This window comes from Argentina silus (assembly GCF_951799395.1).
Source record: "Argentina silus genome assembly, chromosome: 15".
NCBI lineage: Eukaryota > Metazoa > Chordata > Actinopteri > Argentiniformes > Argentinidae > Argentina > Argentina silus.
In genome coordinates this window covers 18938821-18965080 of record NC_139669.1, presented here as the reverse complement: position 1 = coordinate 18965080, position 26260 = coordinate 18938821, and the positions used below count along the sequence as shown (strand labels likewise).

At 46.5% G+C, this 26260-nt stretch overlaps 2 protein-coding genes and 1 pseudogene across 3 annotated transcripts in view; 1 reads left to right on the top strand and 2 right to left on the bottom strand.

Annotated features, from left to right (window-relative positions):
* The window catches only part of LOC310816120 (equilibrative nucleobase transporter 1-like), a gene marked incomplete at its 5' end in the record, with an annotated part of 214539 nt that extends 190097 nt beyond the window's left edge, over positions 1-24442 (top strand). Inside the window, one exon of the mRNA XM_083686125.1 lies at positions 22857-24442. Coding sequence (XP_083542251.1) covers positions 22857-23129 — 273 coding nt within the window. The 3' untranslated portion in view covers positions 23130-24442. The remainder of the gene's footprint in view (positions 1-22856) is intronic.
* Positions 1392-10070, bottom strand: LOC310816583 (equilibrative nucleobase transporter 1-like). Its single transcript, XM_083686835.1, has 12 exons — positions 9857-10070; positions 9642-9771; positions 8721-8767; positions 8513-8589; positions 8013-8105; positions 7728-7867; positions 6260-6378; positions 4960-5103; positions 4643-4750; positions 4151-4337; positions 3463-3586; positions 1392-3263 (listed from the first exon to the last, which is right to left on the bottom strand). The coding sequence occupies exons 1-12, from the start codon at positions 10041-10043 to the stop codon at positions 3141-3143; spliced, it is 1479 nt and encodes a 492-aa protein (XP_083542961.1). The 5' UTR covers positions 10044-10070; the 3' UTR covers positions 1392-3140.
* On the bottom strand, positions 12723-14091 carry LOC310816581 (equilibrative nucleobase transporter 1-like; annotated as a pseudogene). Its single transcript has 4 exons — positions 13835-14091; positions 13567-13675; positions 13038-13331; positions 12723-12845 (listed from the first exon to the last, which is right to left on the bottom strand). The product of its transcript is annotated as an equilibrative nucleobase transporter 1-like (transcript).
* Positions 24443-26260: the final 1818 nt, after the last annotated feature.

Sequence of the window (26260 nt, the reverse complement as noted above, 5' to 3'; positions counted from 1 at the left end):
CAGCCTGAAGCCATTAGGCAGCAGCAGGAAGTTGTTCATGAAGGAGGCGATAGTGAAGATGAGGGAGAACTGTTCATCCTGCCCACTGCAGTCTGAGAGGCAGGGAAGTGTGTGTGTGTGTGTGTGTGTGTGTGTGTGTGTGTGTGTGTCTGTGTGTGTGGTGAGGTTGAAATAGGGAGATTATGCATAAAAAGTGGTGTAATTTCTCAATGGTGACACCAATATGTACATAAAATTTGTCTTGGTAAGGCCACACTGGTGCGTATTCTTCACGACAATAATGTCCACCAAGTCTGGAGTCGGTCTACAAACAGGCTGTTCGAGTGGAGATTCCCACAAATGCTGGAGGGGAGGAGGTGGAGGATGAAGGTGCTACTGTCATGCTTGTGGCTGACCATGACTACACCAGCCAGCCGCCTCCTAGTGAATAAGTCATTTCTAAACCCACTTTTGAACATATTTTTCTTTGAAAGAGGCTTTGGACAGGCTTTTGGACTCTTGGAAGTTATCAAATAGTTTTCCAGCTAGGTAGATCAATCTAAGTCAATCAAGACATTAGAAGAGATTCTGGGATCCAAGATTAGGTCAAAACAAACTCCTTAATGGCATTGTAACAAAACTTGCCTCAAGTCTCCATCAGATAAAGGATGCTTGATCAAGCAAATCATCTGTACAGATGATACCATGATTAGGCCAAAACAAATTCCTCACAGCATTTTAACAAAACTTGGCAGACGTCTCCATCAATCAAAGATGAGACAATGCATAACTTTAGTCATACTTGTGTTGTGACTGTAGGACATGTTTGCCTGAGGTGTGTTGCCAAACCTACACCTTCAGGAGAGAGGGCACATATGTATAAGCCGGTCTTCGATACAGGCTAGAATCTGGACACTGTCGGTGGAAGGAGCTCAGGGCTGTGTTCACACAACTTGTAATCATGGCACAGATGATTTGCTCGATTGACTTCGATTGACCTACCTTGCTGGCAAACTATTTGATAAGTTGGTTGCTGACTAGCCAGACAAAAAAGTTAACACTAAGGTGTATTGTTAGTTATCTGGTAGGTTATCTAGCTAGTTATTTTTGATGTCAGGGAAACATGGTGATTGTAGTGTTCTGTCACCAGGGAACCTTGGGCTATCTACCCTTCTGAATTCTGCCTTTGGGGCAGTAAGGACTTACCTTTTGTGATTTTACACTCGCCCCTAGGGAACAATGACCTGGGGCAGTAAGCACTTCTACCATACATGTAATGTCTACCTCAAGGGAACCAGTAAACCAACTAGGGTTGAGGTAAAAACTTCAACTCATTCAAGTCAGTGAATGAAATTATTAGAAATTTTTACTCATAGACAAATTGTTACGTAGACAAATGTCACAAGGTGCTTCACAACACAACAATACAAAGCAATATAAACAATAAATACAATGACGAATTCAGGAGCTGAAGTCTATTTTTTAGGGGCTCAGACAGATAAACTTAAAGAGGACAACACAAGATTAGAGTCTGTTGTAAACTGAAAAACTGAGACATTAAACAGTAGGAGAAAATCAGCATAAAACAGGTGGCTTGATGCCCCCGGCACATTTAAGGGACATCTAAAATACATCTAAAGGACAAGGCCAGCGCCTGCTGTGAGTTTATTCAAGATTCAAGATTCAAGAGATTCAAGATTCAAGATTCAAGATTCAAGATCGAACTGATGCAGAAATAAAGATGCAGAAAAGTGTTTATTTAAGGTTGTACAGAAGGCATACGCACAATTATTATGGGGGGGAGGTGGGCGGATTGTAGCATATTTGGCATTCATAATTGTTTCCCAATAACAAAAGTGTGACAATTTATCTAGCCACTGGAGAAAAGCAATTCTAATGATCGCACTTCTTCAGTTCTTCATTTAACAAATTCCGTTCTTTCATGGAAGATTGACGGCACCTCTCAAATAAGCAATGTCATTATGATTAAAAAATGTGTGTACAAAACAAAATTACATTACATTATTTTATTTGCTCCATGTTTAAATGAAAAGATTTAGCCTACTTGTGATAGTTGTTCTCAACCGTAAGACCTGTGTCATTACAAAAGAGATCCAAGCAATACAAATCTCACTATTTACACACTTTAGTCAAAGTAAGGCTGATGTAATATTGATGGGGGAGGTTAATAATTTTTTCGTGTTCTCTTGTGAGAGAACCGGAGGGGGATGCAAGAGTGTGCAGGAGGTTACGGAATGTGTCACTGTCACCTTGATTACTTCAATGTTACTTTCCTCCTGTGCACAATAAACTTTCATTTATTGCGTCGGGTGTAGCAACCTCATGATGGGTGTAGGGTGGGAAAAATTGAGGGTCATGGATGGGTATGTAAATAGCCGAAACCTAACGATCAACCTGGGGAATATGAATGATAGTTATCCAGGTAATAGAAATAACGCCATGTTCATTGGCTTTCCCCATAGTTTGGAGAACATACATGGCTGCAGTTGGTTGAACCGTGCAACTTATATTGATGATTTGTGCATATTGCATTTGTATTAATTAGCATTTTGAGAGCCTCATGTATTAAGTCCAAAAGGCTGTTTGTATTTGCGGCAATATGGAATGAGCGAAAGGGGAATACTGTACATGTCCGCTATTGTAAAAATGTTCATTTCCAGTGGGCTATATGGAAAAAAAGACATGCTTCTGCAGTGGAAGACATTGAAGAGAGATGTGGCCAAATTCATTGTCAATAACGGTTGTCATTTTTACCAACACAGCCTCTCAATAGTGTCCTTTTCATCACTAAAAATATCTGACTCTGCCTTTCTCGCCAGGAGTTGAACTGATGGGGGAGGGTAATCTTTTTCTTGATCGTGTCCGATTTACAAACAAAGGCGTGACAATTTCTGAGACTAGCATAACACTGCAATTTCAGGGTCTGGGGAGAAAGTATGTTTGTATGTGAAAGTGTGTTCTCTGAATGAAATGAAAGGCCTCTACACAGAACTTATTCAGCTTTGGATTTAGCCAAAAGAGGTGTAAGATTATACCCACTCTGATTAAAATCAGCTATTATCCAAACAACACATAGAAAGGGGGCAGCTCAGTGATGCTGAGATGGCTGTGTAAGTGTGTGTTCCCTTTTTGGAGCTGGTCTAGGAGGCGGTTATGGCTTCCTGGGGTATAGTCCTCAGGGCGGCCAGGCCACGACAGTGCAGGTAGACGTTGACAGGATGGATGAAGGCCAGCAGAGTGAGAAGGGCCAGGGCTATGTTCAGCTGCAGGCAGAGAGATAGAGAGAGATGGAGGGAAGGAGGAGTGGAAACAGAGAGACAGAAAATATAGGTTTACTACTACCGCTCTCTCTACTTACTAGTGATGGCCAAGTTGATGCTGTCTCTGGTGTGAATGGTAAATGTTACTGGGAGCTCTAATCAAGGTAGTGCTCTAGTGATAGTAACAGGTAGCTTCACTCACGTATAGCGGGTCCCCTCCCAGTATTCCTTCGGTCAGGATGAAGAAGGGGTACTGCAGCAGGGCCACGAATGCAGACAGGGCGAACATCAAGCCGTAGAGCTTACCAAAGTGACAGGCAGGGAAACTAAACAGAGAGAGAGAAAGAGAGAGAATGGGGGGGCAATTGTGTGTAGTGTACAAAACTGTGTGTTCCCTATGTCTTTGTCGGAGATTCTCTCTGCCTGTCTGTGAGTAACCTGTCTGCCAGTCTGTATCAGATTGTTACCCCGTTGCCCTATACCATTATTATTATTTCTTAGTCCACTTATTAAGTGTGTACCTTTGTTGATGGAGCCTGGTTTTCTCCACCTTTATTTTACCCTTTATTCCAGTATATGTTTTTGTGCCTTGCGCCAACCCTCTCATTAAAGACATTCTTTATTTTCTACTAGGTCTTCCGTCTGAGTATTCATCCACACTTGGGTTCACCTCACCACCAATCCTAACACACCTGCCCCAGTGGGTCAGGCCTTCATATGCCCTGCCTGTGGCAGATAGTGTGCATCCCACATTGGACTATACAGTCATCAACGGACCCACAAACAGTAGTCAATCATTGGCCACGATGGACTACCATTAGCAGCAGTAAGTAAGCTGTGTGTGTGTGTGTGTGTGTGTGTGTGTGTGTGTGTGTGTGTGTGTGACTTACGCAATGCTGATGAAAGCAGCGTTGCCTCCGTACAGGAAGGAGCGGTTGATGACCTGCAGTATGAAGGTGAGGTACTGCACAGGGAGGACGGGCGTGGCGGCACAGATGGAGAACAGGACGCACTGCAGCGCCGTCAGAGACAGAGAGAGCACCGATGACCGCAGGTCTGCCTCCCGCTCGCTCTCTCCTGCACACACACACAAACACGCACGCACGCACGCACGCACACACACACACAGATAGGATTAACGTCACAGTACATAACCTGTCGATTTCCTCCATTCCATCGTCTTTCCACACACAGATAAATAACAGAGTCAGAGAATGCAACAATACTCAAACGACAGCCTGCTTCTTAGATCTGGTGTATGGTGAGAGTTTGGATAGTGCGAATGATTCGGAGGGTGAGGCTTGGTGTGTGTTGTGTTGTGTTGTGTTGTGTTGTGTTGTGTTGTGTTGTGTTGTGTTGTGTTGTAGGTGTATGGTTGGTACCTGGGGCCCTGGACTTGCCCTTGTGTCGGTCCATGATGAGGCCATTCAAAGAGGCAAAAAGCAACCCACACAGCTGGGTCACTGCAAACGCATTGATGTACGTGCTTACTGGAGGGAAAAACAGAGCCAATGAGGACGGGGTTTGAAAAAAGGGAAAAACTCAACTGGAGTAAAGCAAATAAAGGTAAATCTAAATATGGCACAGTTAGATCCTGAGGTCCTTCTCTGAACAATATTACCCAGCAGCTTAGAGGAGAACAGTCAGTTTGTGTGTCGTGTCATATGCCGTGTGTCGTGTGTGTGTGTGGGGTGGTTACCCAGGGAGGGTTTGCCCTCGGTCAGTAGCTGTAGCAAGGGGTTGAGTGTGCCGATGAACAGGTAGTGTCGTAGCTGCATTACAGACAGCCAGACCAGGTGAAACATGAAAAACTTGGACAGGACACAATCCCGGAAACTACGCTCTGAGAGAGAGAGAGAGAGAGAGAGAGAGAGAGAGAGAGAGAGAGAGAGAGAGAGAGAGAGAGAGAGCGAGAAAAGACTGGGTAACGACTGAAACACACACATAGCTCAACAGTGATATCAAACAATTACTGACGTTAAAGTCGAGATTTCCTAGCCTCGTAGAGATGGAGGTGCCAAGCGGTCAGCAGAGGTTGAAGAATGGATTGATCAGGCTGGGGTTTGGGGACTGACCAGTGTTTGCTGATAAGTAGGGGCTGTTACCTTTACCGCTCTGTAGCCGAGCACCATATTTCACAGATGAATATTTTTGCTGTAAATCTTGGGCAGATTCTTTTTTTCTCCAAACTTTCCCCTTGCAATCACTCACACCAAGATAATATTAATGTTATCTGTCCTCAATACTTTTTTCCAGACCTCTGCAGGCTTTTTAGCAAACTCAACCTGGCCATCCTTTTTGAGGTTAACTAATTGTTTTCACCCTTCAGTGAAGCGTCTGTAGTTCGGCTGGTGACGTATAATGCAGATGGTAGTTTCTGATACATTCACGCCTACCTCCTGGAGAGTGTTTCTGATCTGTGGGACAGTTATGTTGGCTTTTTTCTTAATTATGAGCAATATTCAGTCATCCATTGTGGAAGTCTTCCTTGCCCGCCCGTTTGTGATAGCTGAGCTCACCAGTGCGTTTCTTTTTAATGATGTTCCCAACTGTTGATTTTGGCAAGCCTACGATTTTGGCTATGTCTGATTTTTCAGCCTAATAATGGCTTCCTTGACTTTCATTGACACCTCTTTGGTCCTCATGTTGACAGACACCAATAGCAAACTCCATACGCAAATTCAAAGCCTAGAATCTATACTACACATTGACAGCTCTCTTATGCCTGCACGAATGATGTGACGTAACACATCTGATTTAACAGAAACACCAATTATTCCATTACTTTTGGGTACCCTAAAATAGCACTCTGCATAAAAAAGTGTTAAAAATGTCTGAATGGTGAAACCAATATGTACACAAATACCATCAAATCAGAACTGAATCTCTACTTCAACCTCATAGTAATTGTTCCATTTAAATAAATGTAAACAGCTATCTGTGCAACTTTGCCAATCAATAATAATCCAATTTATATTGAGGTAAATCCACAAACACACCTTCATTTTCTGTTTTCCTGTTGTTATTGGGTGTGACCTCGGTCACAGCATCATCCTGCATGCTGCCATTGGCTGCTGCCGGCTCTGGGCTGACGGTCCCCCTCTGTCCACAGTTCATCCTGTCAAAGGAACAACATGAAACTCAAACTTCATTCTCTCTCTCCATTCCTTTTTTCTCCCTGCCTTCTCTCTCTTTATCTCTGGTCACTATGGACAACTACTACAGTTATAACTAGTAAGAATCAAGCATGAACTCCCACTGACAAAGACTGATTCTTAACCATTTAACTTTGCGTAGGCTGAAGCAAGGCAGGGTGAAGCAAGTGTCCCGAAATATAGATTAGCCTATTTCATTTGGGGGAGGGGGAGGTGCGTTGGGGGAAATGTTTTTCTCTCTCTAAATCGAGTCTCTTCTTAGTATGTTCACTCTTTCTCCGGTCCTATCCTCTGTACAGCGACTGTCAACTGTGCATTTTTGGTGGACAATCCTTTGCATGCAATAACTGCCACAAAACGGTATCTTTCTAAACAACACTATATAAACAATGTTGTGTCAGACTCACATTCCCATCAGATGATGAATATGAGGGAGAACTGTTTACTGCCCACTGCAGTCTGAGAGACAAGCAGAGAAGTGTCTGTGTATGTATGTGTGTGTGTGTGTGTGTGTGTGTGTTTGGCGAGGTCACTGACCGTGAAATAGGGGGATTATGCATAAAAAGTGTTGTAATTTCTCAATGATGAAACCAATATGTACACAAATTTACTCTTGGTAAGGCCACACTAGTGTGTATTCTTCATGACAACAATGTCCACCAAGTCGGGAGTCGGTCTACGCCCAGGTTGTTCAAGTGGAGATTCCCACAAATGCTGGAGGAGAGGAGGTGGACGAGGAAGGTGCTACTGTCATGCTTGTGGCAGACCATGACAAAGGCAATATCAATCAAGCAAATCATCTGTACAGATGGTACCATGATTAGGCGAAAACAAATTCCTCCTTTATCTGATTTGTTTGTTTTGGCCTAGTCTTGGATCCCAGAATCTCACCCTCGATTGAACTACCTTGGTGGCAAATTATTTGATGAGTTGTTAGCTAACTATCCAGACAAAAAAGTTAACACTAAGGTGTATAGTTAGTTATCTGGTGGGTAATCTAGCTAGCTACTTTTGATGTCGTCTTCCCTCAGGGAAGCATTGTGATTGTAGTTTTCTGTCCCCGGGGAAACATGGGCTATCTCCCCTTCTGAGATCTGCCTTTTGGGCAGTAAGTACTTTTTTCCACCTTTTGTGATTTTACTCTCTGCCCCTAGGGAAAAATGGACTGGGGCAGTAAGCACTTCTACCATACATGTAATGTTCTGCCCCCAGGGAACCAGTAAACCTGCTATGGTTGAGGTAAAAACTTGAACTCATTCAGGTCAGAGAGGGAGATCAGATGGGCCCTCAAGGCATTGTGGGATCTGCTTACCCATATGTGTAGCCCTCAGGGAGGGGGTAAGGGATGTGCTTCTTGGGTAACAGTAGGAAGGTCCTGACCAAGTGTATGACGGCATACGCGGACAAGAAGAGAAAGGATGCTCGGAGAGAAACCCCAGCCTCAAACAGCAACTAAAGGAAGGAAGAGACAGGAGTGGAATTATTATCATCATCATCTGAGGTCATGAAAAATAATAGAAATGTCTGAGAGATCAATACAATTTGTGAGTGAAATAGTGTGATCGTGCGTGTGCATGTGTGTCTGTCTTACTCTTACCTTGATCATGAAGAAGAGGGTAGAAGAGGAGTCGAAGGCTCCATTGTACAGAGTGATGATGGTGGAGCGATGGGAGCAAAACAGGTTTCCAACCTACAGGAAGAGAGGGAGCAGTTTACCTCGTGTGTGTGTGTAAGTGAGTATGTGTGTGTTTGCATTTGCGTGTGTGTTTCTCGTGCCATCATGGATATCTATTCCTCAGACTGATGACATACAAACGTATCAAAGCGTTCTCCATCTCCAGAGGTGTTTGCGCACAATATTGTGAATTTTGAAAATTGGCCAAGAGCACAAATTGGGCTCAAACCTCAGATTACGTTTGCACTTTGATAGTTCTTTGTAGTAATTCGACCAACATATTGATCTTTGTTTGAGGAAATAAGCTCTCTAGCCTGAGGACTCTAGCCTATGTTTATGTAGGAGATCATGATAGAACCTCATAAAGAACACCTTGGGGGTAGCTATGGTAACACCCTGGGTTCAGTGGCGACTGGGCCTACCTGTATGTTGGAGACCAGAAGCAAGACGCCACCGACCGCAATGAAGGAGAGTGCCGGGAAGAGAAGGGCAGACAGAGCTGACAGACAAAGCAGAAAGCTTTAGTACATTTTAAAACTCCATGGTGTCTGACCATGTTACGTCATCATCATGACCTCAAAATGTTGGGGTACATACTAAACAGTATTGAAGATAAGAGAAGGTTTTTACTTGCACTGGAGAAGGCTACTAACAAGTTACCGGTGGTGTACAGTGATCTGTAGAGGAAGTTAAAACAACCAGACAACAACAATACAATATTAGGCTGTGACGAATCAACAATCAACGCAATTGAACTGTTGAGAAAAGAGATCTGGTCTGTCAAAGGAAAGCCTGTGATATAACTGTGCTTTGATTAGCCCACTAACACTGGTGAGATATAGTTGGCCCGTTTCCATGTGCTGTAACATTAATGCATTGTTAGGGTGGGTGGTAGTGCGGTGGACCCAAGTGCGGAGAGATACTCAGACAACAGCGTAAAGTGCATCTAAACAGGGGTATTTAATCACAAAAGTGTTCTGAAATATAGATTAGCCTATTTCATTTGGCGGAGGGGGAGGTGCGTGGGGGACACTGGTTTTCTCTCTCTAAATCTAGTCTTTTCTTTGAAAGAGGCTTTGGACAGGCTTTTGGACTTTTGGAAGTTATCCAATAGTTTGCCAGCAAGGTAGATCAATCGAAGTCAACCAAGAGATGAGATTATGGGATCCGAGATTAGGCCAAAACAAACTCCTTAATGGCATTGTCACAAAACTTGCCTGAAGTCTCCATCAGATAAAGGATGCTTGAGACAACAAATCAAGCAAATCATCTGTACAGATGGTATGAATAGGTCAAAACAAATTCCTCACAGCATTTTAACGAAACTTGACGTCTCCATGAGATGATTCCATCAATCAAGGAGGAGACAATGTGTAACTTTAGTCATACCAGTGTTGTGACTGCAGGCTTCATAAAAATTGCACCAGGACATGTTGTCTCAGGGAGTTATTGAAAACTGTCAACTTGTTAAACTTTTTAGTTATTAACACAATGGTCACTAGATAAACAAGCTTGATTAGGTCTTTATGAACAAGATTGTGTCAGACTCACATTGCCATCAGCCTGGCCACCGTGGTGCCAAAGTGGTCAAAGATGAAGCCGTTGGGCAGCAGCAGGAAGTTGTTCAGGAAGGTGGCGATGGTGAAGATGAGGGAGAACTGTTCATCCTGCCCACTGCAGTCTGAGAGACAGAGTTTTGTGTTATGAATGACAGAGTGAGTGAGTGAGTGAGTCAGTGAGTGTGGGTGTGTGGTGAGGTCACTGACCTAGGACCTGTGTGCTGTTGACCCCTGTGGCGTTCACACACAGGTAGCTGAAATAGCCCTCCGTCTTCAGGACGAACACCAGGGAGGCCCAGCCGAACACGGCTCCCGCAAAACATAGGCATTCCAGCAGCCCCGTGGCTAGGGTCAGCCAGCGCCGCACCCCTACCCCGCCCTCACACCCCAGCATGCCCCCCCCCCCCCACACACACACACAGCGCCTAGATGTCACTCTTCCTTTAGCTTCATCTCCTAAAACTTTCCTTGTGGAATCACCTCCTCTTTCTCTTCCTCTGAAGGGTCTTCAGATCTCAAAGAGTCTTTCCTGAATGTGATGATTTAATGACAAACATTGCCTTTCTGAGTTGATTAATAACTGCCCATGGCACTCAGGAACATGCAAATAGTTGTGCAAATACATAATAGAAAGTACAAACAAATCAACATTTGTCATTTCATCATAAAGTAACTACACACAAAACAATATTGCACACAAACTACCCCATTTGCAACATTTATTTGCATGGAAACAAACAGCCAGCCGACTACTCACAGTTCAAAAGAATCTCCTCCTGCCAATCTTACAAACAAGTCCTCCTCCCTCTTTCTCTTTCACTTTCTCGCTCATTCTTTAGACTGTAGCCCTTCCTTCCACCCACTTCCGCCCCACCCCTAAACACTCCTATCTCTCCTGAATGCATCTGCAACAGAAATCCAGACACAGGTCTCAATGTGGCACCTGTTATCTTCTGCCTCTGGTTCTGTTGATGTCTTACCAATCTTACGAAACCAATCTCACGAGTCTCATCACTCACTTGTTGACTCTGGATTATCATTCCCCCAATGCTGGCTGTAAGAATTTCACCCGTGAAATAAAATGTCTTGCAGTTCCAAAAGCGGTTTGTCAAGTAACAAGTCTATTGGCCAAGTCTATTGTCCAAAATAGTATTGTACGGTACACCGAGTATACCAGGTAATGAAAGGCAGTTCAACAACAACTACATGTTTGAGAGACACACATTTTATACAAGAGACCCCAAAGGTGTGGTGACCTGAAACTGGGAGTGAGGCCCCTTATTCATTGTACCCATATGATGACGAGACAAACCTGTTGATTAGTATGATCATTGATCAAATTTACTGGCCTTACATGGCCTTCATTCCCTGAACAGGAGCACCGTCCAAAGCAAGCGGCGCATAGTCATTGGTTATTCTCCCAACCAGTCCCTCCCTCAAAACCCCCTATGTACCTCCCCCTCTCTTTGCTGCTTCCCACCTGTGTGAGGGTTCTGAAGCTCCTCCTTTTGAAGAAACACTTTGCATTCATGTGATTTGTCGAGTTCAAATGATGAAAAATGCCTACCTCAGTTGGGTTCTCCTCCCTCTAGGCCACAAGTGAAGTGATTTTGTAGTGTAATGCAAGGCATGATGGCCTGGGTACAAAGTCAATGTTTTACTGATGAGTTGAGCAGAAGCCACATCAGATCCTATTCACTGTCTGTAGACCTGTAGGAGTCCTTATGGGATGACATGTGTTGGTTGGTTTCTTGAAGTATATATGCCTATAGCACACAGTATGTGTCAAACTACTTCACAAACTGCTTCCATCTACCTAGCGCTCTCATATCAGTGAATGTAAGGGAAAAAACACAGTATGACAGAAACCAATCGACCATGAAAGCAAATATGTAATTAGTTACAGTAACATCACTTCATATTTGGAGAAACATCAGATATTGTGAAAGCTGATCTTTATGAAGAGATCATGATGAGAGAGACATCAACCATACTAACAAGAACACAGAGAGATATCAGAATTCATCTTTATGATGTTAGATTAGGATCTATGTATAAATGTCAGGTACGACTGGGGTTCTTCCTCTCCACCATCAGTCAGGTCTGTAGATGGAAATAGACTGGACTCTCATCAACATTCAATATGCTCAGAGAAGCAGGCTTTGGGCAGGCAGTGTCTCTGCTCAAACTGTATTTTGCTGAAATGCAACCTCTGACATAATGCAAAGATTGAACAATTAAATCTGGTTTATCTCTGGCAAATGTGTCAATTTCAAAAGAGGAACATCCAACATTAACATATTGTAAAGAGATCCTTGTGTACACAGAGGCGGACGCAGTGTGGTGTTGAGGGAATGGTCCCGTTTATTATGATTTTATTATTTTAGAGTCTCTGGCTTTCCAGCCCTTCAAAACGCTCGGCGACTTTTTAGTCGTCCTCTCTCCCCGACAGCCGAGGCACACACATCTTAAACCCTTTGGTTAGCGAGGCTTCATTCGCAACAGCTGCGCAACAAAACCTCGCCTCCGTCACCCTGGACCGTCCGTCACCCAGGACCGTGGTCCTGTAGCTCCCTCTACAGGCCGAACGCTGCATGTCCCCCCACACATATGTAAACATCAGTTTATTTATAGTTACATTTTCCATTAGCCATTCAGTGTGTTGATGACACTCGATAATTGTAAATTTGTGTACAGTGTTTGTAACCCTCTTGAGTTATCATGCTAACAATTTTGTGTCCAGCTTCTTTACTGAAACATGTACTCTCCATTATGTTAAATCAATACATGTTTTATTACTAATCATAAATTGCCGGCTGACTGCTGAGTCTATGGACTCAGAGTTGCCAAAATCAAACGTAACTTTACCTAAGTAGTCACAGGGAAACACAGGTACATCCATGGAACAAAAGTTCACAACTAAACAACAACAAAGGCAAGACGTAGGCTTATAAACTGGTTGGGCAATCATACACAGGTAGGATCAATCAACAAAAATAGGAGGATAAGGAAAATAATAAGCAGAGTCTCTGGAGGAGGATTTCTCACAGCAATAATCATAACCATAGCTGGTCTAGAAGGCAGTGACAGCGTCCTTAGTTTTAGCCCTCTGGGCGGCCAGGCCACGACAGTGCAGGTAGACGTTGACAGGATGGATGAAGGCTAGCAGACTGAGAAGGACCAGGGCTATGTTTAACTGCAGGGAGAGAGAGGGAGATGGAGGGAAGAAGGAAGGAAAGAGAGAGACAGAAAATATAGGGTCACTAAGACCACTCTCTCTACTTTAGTGATGGCCAAGTTGATGCTCTCTCTGGTGTGAATGGTAAATGTTACTGGGAGCTCTAATCAAGGTAGTGCTCTAGTGATGGTAACAGGCAGCTTCACTCACGTATAGTGGGTTCCCTCCCAGTATTCCTTTGATCAGGATGAAGCAGGGGTACTGCAGCAGGGCCACAAATCCAGACAGGGCCAACATCAAGCCGAAGAGCTTACCAAAGTGACAGCCAGGGAAACTACAGACAGAGAGATTTTATTTAATGGTATTTGTGTACATATTTGTTTCACCATTCAGAAAGTCCAAAATTGTGCGTGGCGGCACAGATGGAGAACAGTACGCACTGCAGCGCCGTCAGAGACAGAGAGAGCACAGAGGACCGCAGGTCTGCCTCCCGCTCGCTCTCTCCTGCACACACACACAAACACGCACGCACACACACACACACACATACACACACACACAGGATTAGCATTATAGAACACAATCATGGCCATTTCCTCCCTTACACCCCCTGTCCCCAACACACACACGGTTTGGTGTATGTGTGTGAAGTGGTTTTGTGTGTATGTGTGTGAAGTTGTTTGGTGTGTGTGTGTTGTGTTGGGTTTTAGTGGTTGTGCGCTAGGTGTATGGTTGGTACCTGGGGCCCTGGCCTTGCCCTTGTGTCGGTCCATGATCAGGCCATTCAAAGGGGCAAACAGGACCCCACACAGCTGGGTCACTGCAAAACGCATTGATGTACGTGCTCACTGGAGGGACAAACAGAGCCAATGAGGACAGGGTAAGAAAAAAGGGAATAAAAAGTCAACTAGAGTCAATAGAAGAAAGGCGAATCTAAATACGACACTGTGTGTGTGTGTGTGTGTGTGTGTGTGTGTGTGTGTGTGTGTGTGTGTGTGTGTGGTTACCCAGGGATGTTTCATCCTCGGTAAGTCGCTGTAGCATGGGGTTGATTGTGCCTATGAACAGGTAGTGTCGCAGCTGCATCACAGACAGCCAGATCAGGTGAAACATGTAGAACTTGGACAGAAAACAGTCCCGGAAACTACGGTCTGAGAGAAAAAGAGAGAGAAAGTAATGGTTATGGCACTGTAGTATGTGAATGGAAAAGGTTACTGGTAGCTTAGTGTCAAATCAACTTTGATAACACATACAACATTGCTAATATTCTCAGATGAACACCTGGAGCTGCTCTTCCTAGACAGAACTGCTCTTCCTCCCTGGGAAAGCCTGCTCACTCCAAGACTTTTCCATCACTGTTGAGAACTCCACTATGCCCCCCCTCCCAGACAACCAAGAATCTTGGGGTGATCCTGGACAACCAACTGTCCTGTGTGGCTAACATCTCAGCGATGGCTAGATCCTGCCTCCGCCAGAATGTACGTTCAATCTCCCGCCATCAGACCTCTGCAGCTCAGTGTTCAATCTCCCAAAATCTCATTCTCCCATGTCACCCCCTGCTCCGCACCCTTCACTGGCTCCCAGTAGGAGCTCGCATTAGATTCAAAACCCTGGTGCTCGCCTCGAGGGCAGTAAAGGGGACAGTACCTCCCTATCTGCAAACAATGGTCAGTCCCCAAACCCTAGCACAATCTCTCAGTTTTTCCACCTCTGCTGGCCGCTTGGCACTGCCATCTCTACAAGGACCTAGTGGTCACCCAGCTCAGTCCCGGCTCTTCTCTGTTTATGCGGATGGATAATGTAAGAGTGTGTGCGAACTGACTTAAAATAAAAAATGAAAGATTTTAAATGTAAACAGCTAGCTGTGCAACTTTGCCAGTAATAATGATTGAAATTATATAAATCCACACACACGCCTTCCTTTTTTGTGTTCTCGTTGAAAAAATGTGTGATCTCGGTCACAGCATTGTCCTGCATGCTGCCATTGACTGCTGCTGGCTCTGGGCTGACGGTCTCCATCTGTCCACAGTTCATCCTGTCAAAGGAACAACATGAAACTCAAAGTTCATTCGGTCGCACCAAAATGTTGGCGCAATAGGAAAAATATAGGTCACTGACCCTGAAATAGGGGAATTATGCATAAAAAGTGTTGTAATTTCTCAATGGTGAAACCAATATGTACACAAATTTACTCTTGGTAACGCTACACTAGTGTGTATTCTTCACTACAACAATGTCCACCAAGTCGGGAGTTGTACTACAAACAGGTTGTTCAAGTGGAGATTCCCACAAATGCTGGAGGGGAGGAGGGAGAGGAGGAAGGTGCTACTGTCATGCTTGTGGCAGACCATGACAAAGGCAATGTCAATCAAGCAAACCATCTGTACAGATGGTACCATAATTCCTCCTGTATCTGATTTGTTTGTTTTGGTCTTATCTTGGATCCCAGAATCTCACCTCGATTGACCTACCTTCCTGGCAAATTATTTGATGAGTTGTTAGCTAACTATCCAGACAAAAAAGTTAACACTAAGGTGTATAGTTAGTTATCTGGTGGGTAATCTAGCTAGCTACTTTTGATGTTGTCTTCCCTCAGGGAAACATGGTGATTGTAGTTTTCTGTCCCCGGGGAACCATGGGCTATCTACCCTTCTGAGTTCTGCCTTTGGGGCAGTAAGGACTTTTTTCCACCTTTTGTGATTTTACTCTCTGCCCCTAGGGAACAATGGACTGGGGCAGTAAGCACTTCTACCATACATGTAATGTTCTGCCCCCAGGGAACCAGTAAACCTGCTAGGGTTGAGGTAAAAACTTGAACTCATTCAGGTCAGAGAGGGAGATCAGATGGCCCCTCAGGGCATTATGCGATCTGCTTACCCATATGTGTAGCCCTCAGGGTAAGGGATGTGCTTCTTGGGAAACAGTAGGAAGGTCCTGACCAAGTGTATGACGGCATACGCGGACAAGAAGAGAAAGGATGCTCGTAGAGAAACCCCAGCCTCAAACAGCAACTAAAGGAAGGAAGAGACAGGAGTGGAATTATCATCATCATCATCTGAGGTCATGAAAAATAATAGAAATGTCTGAGAGATCAATACAATATGTGAGTGAAATAGTGTGATTGTGTGTGTGCGTGTGCGTGTGCGTGTGCGTGTGTCTTACTCTTACCTTGATGATGAAGAAGAGGGCAGAAGAGGAGTCGAAGGCGCCATTGTACAGAGTGATGATGGTGGAGCGATGGGAGCAAAACAGGTTTCCAACCTACAGGAAGAGAGGGAGCAGTTTACCTCGTGTGTGTGTGTGTGTGTGTGTGTGTGTGTGTGATTCAAGATTCAAAGTGTTTATTATCATATGCACAGTAGAAAACATGTTTCCCTGTACAACGAAATTCTTGCTTTGCTGTCCGCAGAATGCCAACCAATGTAAAATATACAAAAGAATATACAATATATACTAAACAAATGTACAAGACAGCAAAATTTAAGCCATAAAATAAAATAGCAGCAATAATAATAATAAAACAGTGCAAACGTAGCAGTGCAATTATGCAAACTGGTTATGAGGTAGTAAGGTTATATTAATCTCCTATGGGTTGTTTAGGAGCCTGGTGGCAGTGGGAAAGAAGGAGTTCTTCAGTCTGGTGGTCCTGCATTTAACACTTCTGTACCTCCGGCCTGAGGGGAGAAGTGTGAACAGTCCGCTCTCCGCTCTCCTCGCCTTTCTCGCCGTTTCCAGCCTAGCTACCGAAATAGCAGAAGCACACACATCTTAAACATTCACCGACGAGACTTAATTCGCAGCAGGTGTGCAACAAAAGTCTCGCCGACACAACCCCGGCCACGGTCCTGTAGCTCCCTCTACAGGCCGAACGCTGCATGTCCCCCCACACAGGCCAAGCTTCTTTTCAACTGCACTTTTATCATATTGTGCCGAAAAGGGAAGGTCTGACTGCACATGCAGGCGCGTTGGGCAAACCATCTAGCTACTTCAGTTTATTCTCACTGTAGCCGAGGTATACAGTATTGATAGGCTGCTCTGTCTTATGAAATTTAAACCTATTGAAAAACTGCCCATTTCTACCCCCCCAATGATGAATGGAACTCGACGCCTATGTGTAGAGCTGTTTGATTATTGTGGTCGCGAACATTGAAGCATGTTCTCACTGCTGCATGTCCCAACCTCCTTTCAAAGTCATTCCTGTACTACCCTCTGAGATTCCAAACTTTGAATTCTCTCTCTGTCTACTTTTTGTTGCTATGCTGCTCATCAATCCTCATTCTCCACTCATGCCATGACTCACACAGGCTGAAGCAAGACCTGATTATTTCATTTGGGGGAGATGTGTCGAGGTTCTGTGGGTTTTCTCTCTCTGTTCCTAAATCTAGTCTCTCTTTGGCATGTTCACTCTCTCTCTCCATTCCTATCCTCTGGTGTTGCTGTCCCCCTTTTTTCTTCTCCCTGCCTTCTCTCTCTTTATCTCTGGTCACTATGGACAACTACTACAGTTATAACTAGTAAGAATCAAGCATGAACTCCCACTGACAAAGACTGATTCTTAACCATTTAACTTTGCGTCGGCTGAAGCAAGGCAGGGTGAAGCAAGTGTCCCGAAATATAGATTAGCCTATTTCATTTGGCGGAGGGGGAGGTGCGTGGGAGGCACTGGTTTTCTCTCTCTAGTCACTTCTTGGTATGCTCACTCTTTCTCCGCTCCTATTCTCTGGTGTTGCTCTGTACAGCGTCTGTCAACTGTGCATTTTTGGTGGACAATCCTTTGCATGCAATAACTGCCACACAAGGGTATCTTTCTAAACAACACTGTATAAACAAGGTTGTGTCAGACTCACATTCTCATCAGCCTGAAGCCGTTGGGCAGCAGCAGGAAATTGTTGGCGATGGTGAATATGAGGGTGAACTGTTCATCCTGCCCACTGCAGTCTGAGAGACAAGCAGAGAAGTGTGTGTCTGTGTGTCTGTGTCTGTGTGTGTGTGTGTGTGTGTGTGTGTGTGTGTGTGTGTGTGTGTGTAAGTGAGTGTGTGATTGCAATTGCGTGTGTGTTTCTCGTGCCATCATGGTTATCTATTCCTCAGACTGATGACATACAAACGCATCAAAGCGCACGATATTGTCAATTTTGAAAATTGGCAAAGAGCTCAAATTGGGCTCAAACTGTTACACAGAGACGTTTGGGTGGAACCAATGATGGCACAGAGAGCGGAGAATAATGGTTAGCCCAAAAGCGTATTTAATAATAGTAATAATAATAAGGGATAAGGGAAGGGGGAGAGTAAGGGTAATCCAGAGAGTAGTAGAGGGCCGGTCCAGGGTCGGTAGGGGGATGTCCAGTATCAGGGGAGGGGAGGGGAAGGAGCCGAGGGAACTGGGAGGGGGCTAGGTCTGTGGGACAGGGGTAGAGGGTCGAGGAGACGAAGGGGCTAGGTCCATGGGAGGGCGGGATCCAAGGGGTCAGGACTGCAGGAGAAACACAGGAGACAAGGGGGTAAGACAACGACAAGGAGACAGACACAAGGAGCACTAGGAATCACTGGAAGGCTGAAGCGTAGTTGCGAAGATACACAAAAGTTACCGTATGGTCACAGTACATTCTGACGCTGGACTGAAGCTCAGGTAGGGTTTAAGTAGGGCGTTGATTGGGGATGGGTTGCAGGTGTGTTGATTGGGGATCGGGTCCAGCTGCGCTGTCGACTGGGAGGAAGACGTTCCACTGATGACCGCCACGGCCTCGAGGTGGTGCCAGAGGGTTGGTTAGGAGGGGGAACCATAACAGTAGACATCCTCCCTACAGGAGACACCGGGCAACCGTCCTGGAGCGTCTGGGTGGGCCCAATAGAAGTCGGCCAATAAGGAGGGGTACGCGAAGTAGGAGGCCGGACCCAGTCTCGATCCTCAGGCCCGTAGCCCTCCAAGTCGATGAGGTACTGGAAACTGTGACCCCTACGGCAGACCACCAGGACCTCCCTCACAGTCCACATGGGTTCGCCGTTGTCTAGCACTCGGGGCAGAGGAGGGAGAGACAGGGGGAGACAGGGGGCTGGAGACTGCAGGCTAGAGCTGGGACATGTGGAAGACAGGATTAATAGTCCTGTATGCGTGGAGGGTAAGACGTACTACGGAGGGTTTGATAATCTGGTCGATGGGGAGTAGCGGGGGGCGAGCTTCTGGGAGGTTGTGGGGAGATGGAGGTCCTTAGCCTGCAGCCGAACTCGCTGCCCAGGGTGGTAGGTCGGGGCGGATCTGCGCTTGCGGGTCTGCGCTTGCGGGTCTGCGCTTGCGGGTTGGCGCTGCGCCTGGACCGCTCTGTGGTTTTCTCCAAAGTGGCCCGAGCGGCCCTCCAGACCCGCCGGCACCAATGGAGGGGCATCCTGGTGGACGGAACTGCCACCTCTGCCTCCTGGCAGGGGAACATGGGGGGTTGGTATCCCAGGGAACCCTGGAACGGAGACATGCCTGTGGCGTTACTGGCCATGGTGTTGTGGGCGTACTCCACCCAGGGTAGGTGTCGGCGCCAGGTGGAGGGATGGCTGGAGGAGACACAATGGAGGACCGATTCCAGGCACTGGTTGGCTCCACCTGGCCGTTGGTCTGGGGGTGGTACCCGGAGGAGAGGCTGACTGTGGCCCCAATGCCCTTACAGAAGGCCTGCCACACCCGGGAAGTGAATTGGGGACCACGGTCAGAAATGATGTCCTGGGGAATGCCATGGAGACGGACAACGTGGAGTACCAGGTCGGCAGTTTCAGCGGAGGAGGGGAGCTTAGGGAGGGCAATGAAGTGGACGGCCTTGGAGAACCAGTCTACGATGGTGAGCACAACTGTGTTACCCTGGGAGGTGGGTAGACCGGTGACAAAATCCAAGGCGATGTGAGTGCAAGGACGGCTAGGGATGGGAAGGGGCTGCAGTAGTCCGGCAGGGAGCTGGTGAGAGGCCTTACTCCGGGCGCAGATGGTGCAGGTGGTGACATACTCCCTGGTGTTTGCCTCCATGGCGGGCCACCAGAATCGCCGGCGGATGAAAGAGAGGTTCCGGCCGACTCTCGGGTGGCCTGACGTGACCCAACTCCAGGATTCAGGATCGGGCTGATGGGGGAATGAAGAGACGACTGGGGGGTCCGCGTCCTGGTCCGGGGTGGGTGCGCTGGGCCGCTCTGACCACGGAGTCAATGGCCCAGGTGACGATGCCAACCACCCGGGTGGGAGGAAGGATGGTGCCTGGCATTGACGGGGCCATCTCCTCCGGTGCCAGTTGGGAGAGTGCGTCGGCCTTGGTGTTGCTGGAGCCAGGTCTGTAGGAGATAGTGAACTCGAAGCGGGTGAAGAAGAGGGTCCAGCGTGCCTGGCGTCTCTTTGTCGACCGGATGTACATGAGATTCTTGTGGTCGGCAAAACCACAAACGGCTGCTGGGCCCCCTCGAGCCAGTGTCTCCATTCCACCAATGCTGCGTACACTGCCAGCAGCTCCCGGTTCCCTACATCGTAGTTTTGCTCAGCTGGAGTCAGATGCTGCGAGAAAAATGCACAGGGGTGGAGTTTCTGGCCCTCCGCCGACATCTGGGAGAGGACAGTCCCGAGGACACATCCACCTCCACAAAGAACTGATGGGAAGGATCCACGTGGATGAGCACCGGGACTGCTGTGAACAGATCCTTCAAGGTCGAGAAGTCGGCCTCCGCCTCCGTGGTCCAGGAGAACGGGCGGAGCGTGGAGGTGAGGGCGGTTAGTGGGGCGGTCACCTGGCCGAATCCCCTGATGAACCGTCGGTAGAACCCCGCGAAGCCCAGGAAAGGTCGTAGTTGCTGACGGTTCGACTGTTGTGGCCACTGCACCACCGACTCTACCGTCCGCCCGAAGGTGGACCCTCTCGACTATGTGACCAAGATACTCCACGGAGGCGGCATGGAATAGGTACTTCTCGGCCTTAATGAAGAGTCTGTTCTCCAGGAGTCGCTGGAGGACCAAACGATGTGCTGTTGGTGCTCCTCCTCAGTCCTAGAGAACACGATGTTCATATTCATTGGCAAGGGGTAAGACAACGATGAGGAGACAGACACAAGGAGCACTAGCCATCACTGGAGCGTAGTTTCAGGGACTGTTTCCTGTCCAAGTTCTTCATGTTTCATATGGTCTGGCTGTCTGTCATGTAGATGCGAGACTACTACCTGTTCGTAAGCACACTCAACCCCATGCTACAGCGACTGATCAAGGACAAAACATCCCTGGGTAACCACACACACACACACACACACACACACAATACACAATACACAAACTGAGTGTTCTGCTCTGAGCTGCTGGGTAATATTGTTCAGAGAAGGCCACACGTACCTCAGTATCTAACTTTGCCATATTTAGATTTGCCTATCTTCACTTTACCCCAGTTGAGTTTTATTCTCTTCTATCCTCATTGGCTTTGTTTGTGGACAGACACAAGGGCAAGCCCAGGGCCTCAGGTACCAGCAATCCACTTACAGTACAACCACTAAAACCCAACACAACACACCCCAAACCACTTCACATACGCACACCAAACCATGTGCTGGGGACAGGAAGGAAATGTCCATCGTTGTGTTCTCTAATGCTAATCCTATCTGTGTGTGCAGGAGAGACCGAGTGGGAGGCAGACCTGCAGTCGTTGGTGCTCTCTCTGTCTCTGACGGCGCTGCAGTGCGTCCTGTTCTCCATCTGTGCCGCCACGCCCATCCTCCCCATGCAGTATCTCACCTTCATATTGCAGGTCATCGACCACTCCTTCCTCTACGGAGGCAACAACGCCTTCATCAGCATCGCATAACTCACACACAGTTCCATATGGACACTAGGGGGTCACAGTGACCAACTCTCTTACTCAGGCACAACAGTTCTATTATTTTCTATTATGACCGTCGTATTTTATTTTTTGTGGGGCAGTCCCACTCATATTTTTCATTGGATAGAGACAGTGGAGATAGACAGGAAAGTAAGGAGAGGGTATTTTAGCAGGGCATGGGCCAGATTCTAGCCCATGCTAACATGGGCATATGTGTGCGCAGTAGGCCATGGTGCTAGACCACTGGACTACCCCAGGCCACATGACCTTCCTATTTAAGTTGTGTGTTTTGTAACTCCCAGTGTGATAGCTTGATTCTAGTTTATGGTTTATCTCTCATGGTCCTCGATGTCATGTCATAGGAACAAGTTCGCTAATGCTCTAGTTGTTTTAGTTAAGCCCTTTTGTTTATTATTTTCCTGAGTCTGATCCTGTCTACTCTGTGGATTATGAAAGTAAAGTGGTTTTGCCTTTTAACTGCATTCCCTCACTTGGGTCCTACCCCACACACCTTACCCCCACACACACACACACACACACACACACACAGTTTATGTTGATTTGATGAAAAGTTGAATATGTATTATGATCATGTGAGTAGAGAGATATGTGCAGAGATCACAATAAAAACATACACTTTATATTCAAGAAGGAAATGAAAATGAAAATGGAAAGATCATATGATTCACACACATATACACTACGTATGTATATGTACGTATATGTACACTCAGTTAACACTCATATCATATACACCAGCTGTTTGCAAACACATACATGGTTCAACAGGATAGACCGTCACACCTGGTTCATACCTTTGCACTGTAGATCAATGACCTCCCTCTCACCTGTGTCCCATCTTTCTCTCTCTCTCTGTTTAGTTTCCCTGCCTGTCACTTTGGTAAGCTCTACGGCTTGATGTTCGCCCTGTCTGCATTTGTGGCCCTACTGCAGTACCCCTGCTTCATCCTGATCAAAGGAATACTGGGAGGGGACCCGCTATACGTGAGTGAAGCTACCTGTTACCATCACTAGAGCACTACCTTGATTAGAGCTCCCAGTAACATTTACCATTCACACCAGAGAGAGCATCAACTTGGCCATCACTAAAGTGATAGTAGAGACAGTGGTAGTTGTAACCCTATTGTTTCCCTCTCTCTCTTTCTACTCCTCCTTCCCTCCATCTCCCTCTCTCTCCCTGCAGTTGAACATAGCCCTGGTCCTTCTCAGTCTGCTGGCCTTCATCCATCCTGTCAACGTCTACCTGCACTGTCGTGGCCTGGCAGCCCAGAGGGCTAAAACCAAGGACACCATCACTGCCTCCAAGGCCAGCTCTGGTTATAATAATAGCGATTTTAATCCGAGTGGGAACAACCCCATTTACAGACCCATGAGTGCTAAAGCTTCCTCATGCTGTTGGCTGCTGTTTGTCACAGCAGCTGACAGGTCATATCGTCTGCTACTTCATGTACTCTAGCTGTATTCCTGTGCCTACAGGCTCTTATGTATTGTAGCTGTCAACCCTTCAATATTGTCCTCCAAGCTGTATCAACTACCTGTGCATTGTGACTCTTGTTGTCCGAAGCCCTACAGTCATGCTTGTCATTATAGGATACCGGAGTGGCTTGTAAAACTCGAAGGCAATTTTAACGGTGTAATACAGTCTTACTGCCAATGGCGGCGCTGGCACTAGGGGGTGTATCTGAAATATTATCGCTGTTTTCAAGGTCAGAATGTTTCAGTGCACCTGATGGCACTTGACCTGCTCATTGTCCTGAGCCTATTACCACTACTCCACCCATCAGGCAGTACAGGCGAGACAACTGCCTATATAGTATATTTCATCACATTTACAATCCATCACTTTGTAGGTAGGAAAGATGTCAGATGGACACTTCCTTCCAGCTTGGTTATAGGAATGATCCTACAGTGAGGATCTGCACTGCACCTGTGTTAAATCGAGCCATGGCCAAACCAACAGTCAGATAATAAATCATCACACACATCTTGTTTAGCACAACTGTACAGCTTTTCAGGTTGTGTGTTGAAAAATAACAGTGTACAAAGAACTGTACATGCCTTCCACCCTGATTCTGAAATGTCATCCAAAATGACAATGCATGTCTGTCCCCTAGTGGCCGTACCGTAGAAGACAACTTGCTTCAGGTATTGCAGGTTGCAGCATTTATGCCTTACACCGTAACATGTAAAATGACATTTATTGAAACTTTACTATTTGTATTGGAACTGTATCAATTGTAAAGGGATTATTTTTCAATGTGTATATAGTCCCTGTGTGTAATATTTACACACAGGGACTATAGCATTAGACTATGTATACTATTTGTACATAGAGTATAGTATGCATAACTCAAAAGGAAAAAGCATAGTCGATGGGACAACTTAATCTGAAAAAGAATCTATCTCACATCCATAATTGTGTTTGCAACAATTCAAGTGATACACCAAATAAAGTGTCTGGAAATTTGTTTATTTGGTTTTACTACAAAGCATTAAATTTAGTGGAAATCCAGCACATGCAATGCTGTTTCCACACCGTCCATCGTGTGAAGAACAGTGGTAGCTGCATCATGTTATGGGTATGTTTGTCACCGGCAGGGACTGGGGAGTTTGTCAGGATCAAAAGAAAATTATGATTAACTTTCTAAAAACGTGTTTTCACTTTGTCATTATGGGGTATTGTGTGTGGATTGATGGCAAAACATGTTTTAATCCATTTTAAATTGAGTCTATAACACAACAAAATGTGGAAAAAGTGAAGGGGTCTGAATACTTTCTGAAGCCTGTGCGTGTGTGTGCGTGTGCGCGTGCGTGTGTGTGTGTTGTGTAGGGTTTTAGTGGTTGTACTGTAGGTGTATGGTTGGTACCTGGGGCCCTGGCCATGCCCTTATGTCGGTCCATGATCAGGCCATTCAAAGGGGCGAACAGCACCCCACACAGCTGGGTCCTGCAAACGCATTGATGTACAGGCTCACTGGAGGGACAAACAGAGCCAACACTCATTGTGCGTAGTGTGTGTGTGTGTGTGTGTGTGTGTGTGTGTGGTTACCCAGGGATGGTCCGCCCTCGGTCAGTCGCTGTAGCATGCGGTTGAGTGTGACGATAGTGTCGCAGCTGCATGACAGACAGCCAGACCATGTGAAACATGTAGAACTTGGACAGAAAACTGTTCCGGAAACTACGCTCTGAGAGAAAGAGAGAGAGACAGAGACTGGTCAAATCAACTTTGATAAAACATACAACATTAGTAATATTCCCAGATCAAAAGACAGAGCTGCTCTTCCTAGATGGAGCTACTCTTCCTCCATGAGAAAGCCTGCCCACTCCAAAACCTTTCCATCACTGTTGAGACCTCCACTGTGCCCCCCCCCCCAGACAGCCAAGAATCTTGGGGTGATCCTGGAGCTAACTGTTCTGTGCAGCCAACATCACAGCAATGGCCTGCTCCTATATATACTTCCTCTTCAACTGTCAGAGGATACGGCCATTCCTCATGAGAGAAGCAGCACAACTCGTGATCAAAACACTGGATCCTTCACTGGCTCCCAGTACCAGCTCAAATCAGATTCAAGACCCTGGTGGTCGCGACAGGGCATTAAAGGTCCGCCGTCGGTCAGTCGCTCTTTCCCCCCTTCTGACTCACAGGTGGCAACACGTGTCTCGGCATGTCTTGCAGACATTTCTCCGTGGATATCAGCCCACCACCTCAAGCTCAACCTTGACAAGACTGAGCTGCTCTTCCTCCCTGGGAAAGCCTGCCTTCTCCAAGACTTCTCCATCACAGAAGAGAACTCTACTGTGACCTCCTCCCATACAGCCAAGAACCTTGGGATGATCCTTGACAACCACTTATCCTGTGTGGCAAACATCACAGCGACAGCACGCTCCTGTAGATTCTTCCTCTACAACATCAGAAGGATACGTCCATTCCTCACCAGAGAAGCAGCACAACTGTTGTCCAAACACTTGTAATCTCTCACCTTGACTACTGCAACGCACTCTTGGCCGGACTCCCCGACTCCGCCATCAGGCCTCTGCAGATCATCCAGAACGCTGCCGTTCAACTGGTGTTCAATCTCCCCAAATTCTCCCATGTCACGCCCCTCTTCCGCACCCTCCACTGGCTCCCGGTTGCAGCTCGCATCAGATTCAAAACCCTGGTGCTCGCCTACCGAGTGGCAAAGGGAACACCCCCTCCCTACTTGCAAGCAATGGTTAGTCCCCAAACCCCTGCACGATCACTCCGCTCTTCCACCTCGGCTGCCAGCCTTGCATCGCCGCCTCTACGTGGATGCAGCGGCCGTGCCACTCGGTCACGGCTTTTCACTGTCCTGGCGCCCTGCTGGTGGAATGAGCTTCCCACCACTGTCAGGACTGCAGAGTCAGTACCGATCTTCCGCCGTAGATTGAAATCCCATCTCTTCAGGCTACATCTTAACAGTCCCTCCTAAAGACCTCTTCACCCCCACTACCCCCCCTGTACTAACCCTAACCCCAACCCTTGAGACCTCTTCACCCCCACTTCCCCTCTGTACAAGTTCTCTTCTGTTAATAAAAAAATAATAATAATACTTGGCTTCTGGCATT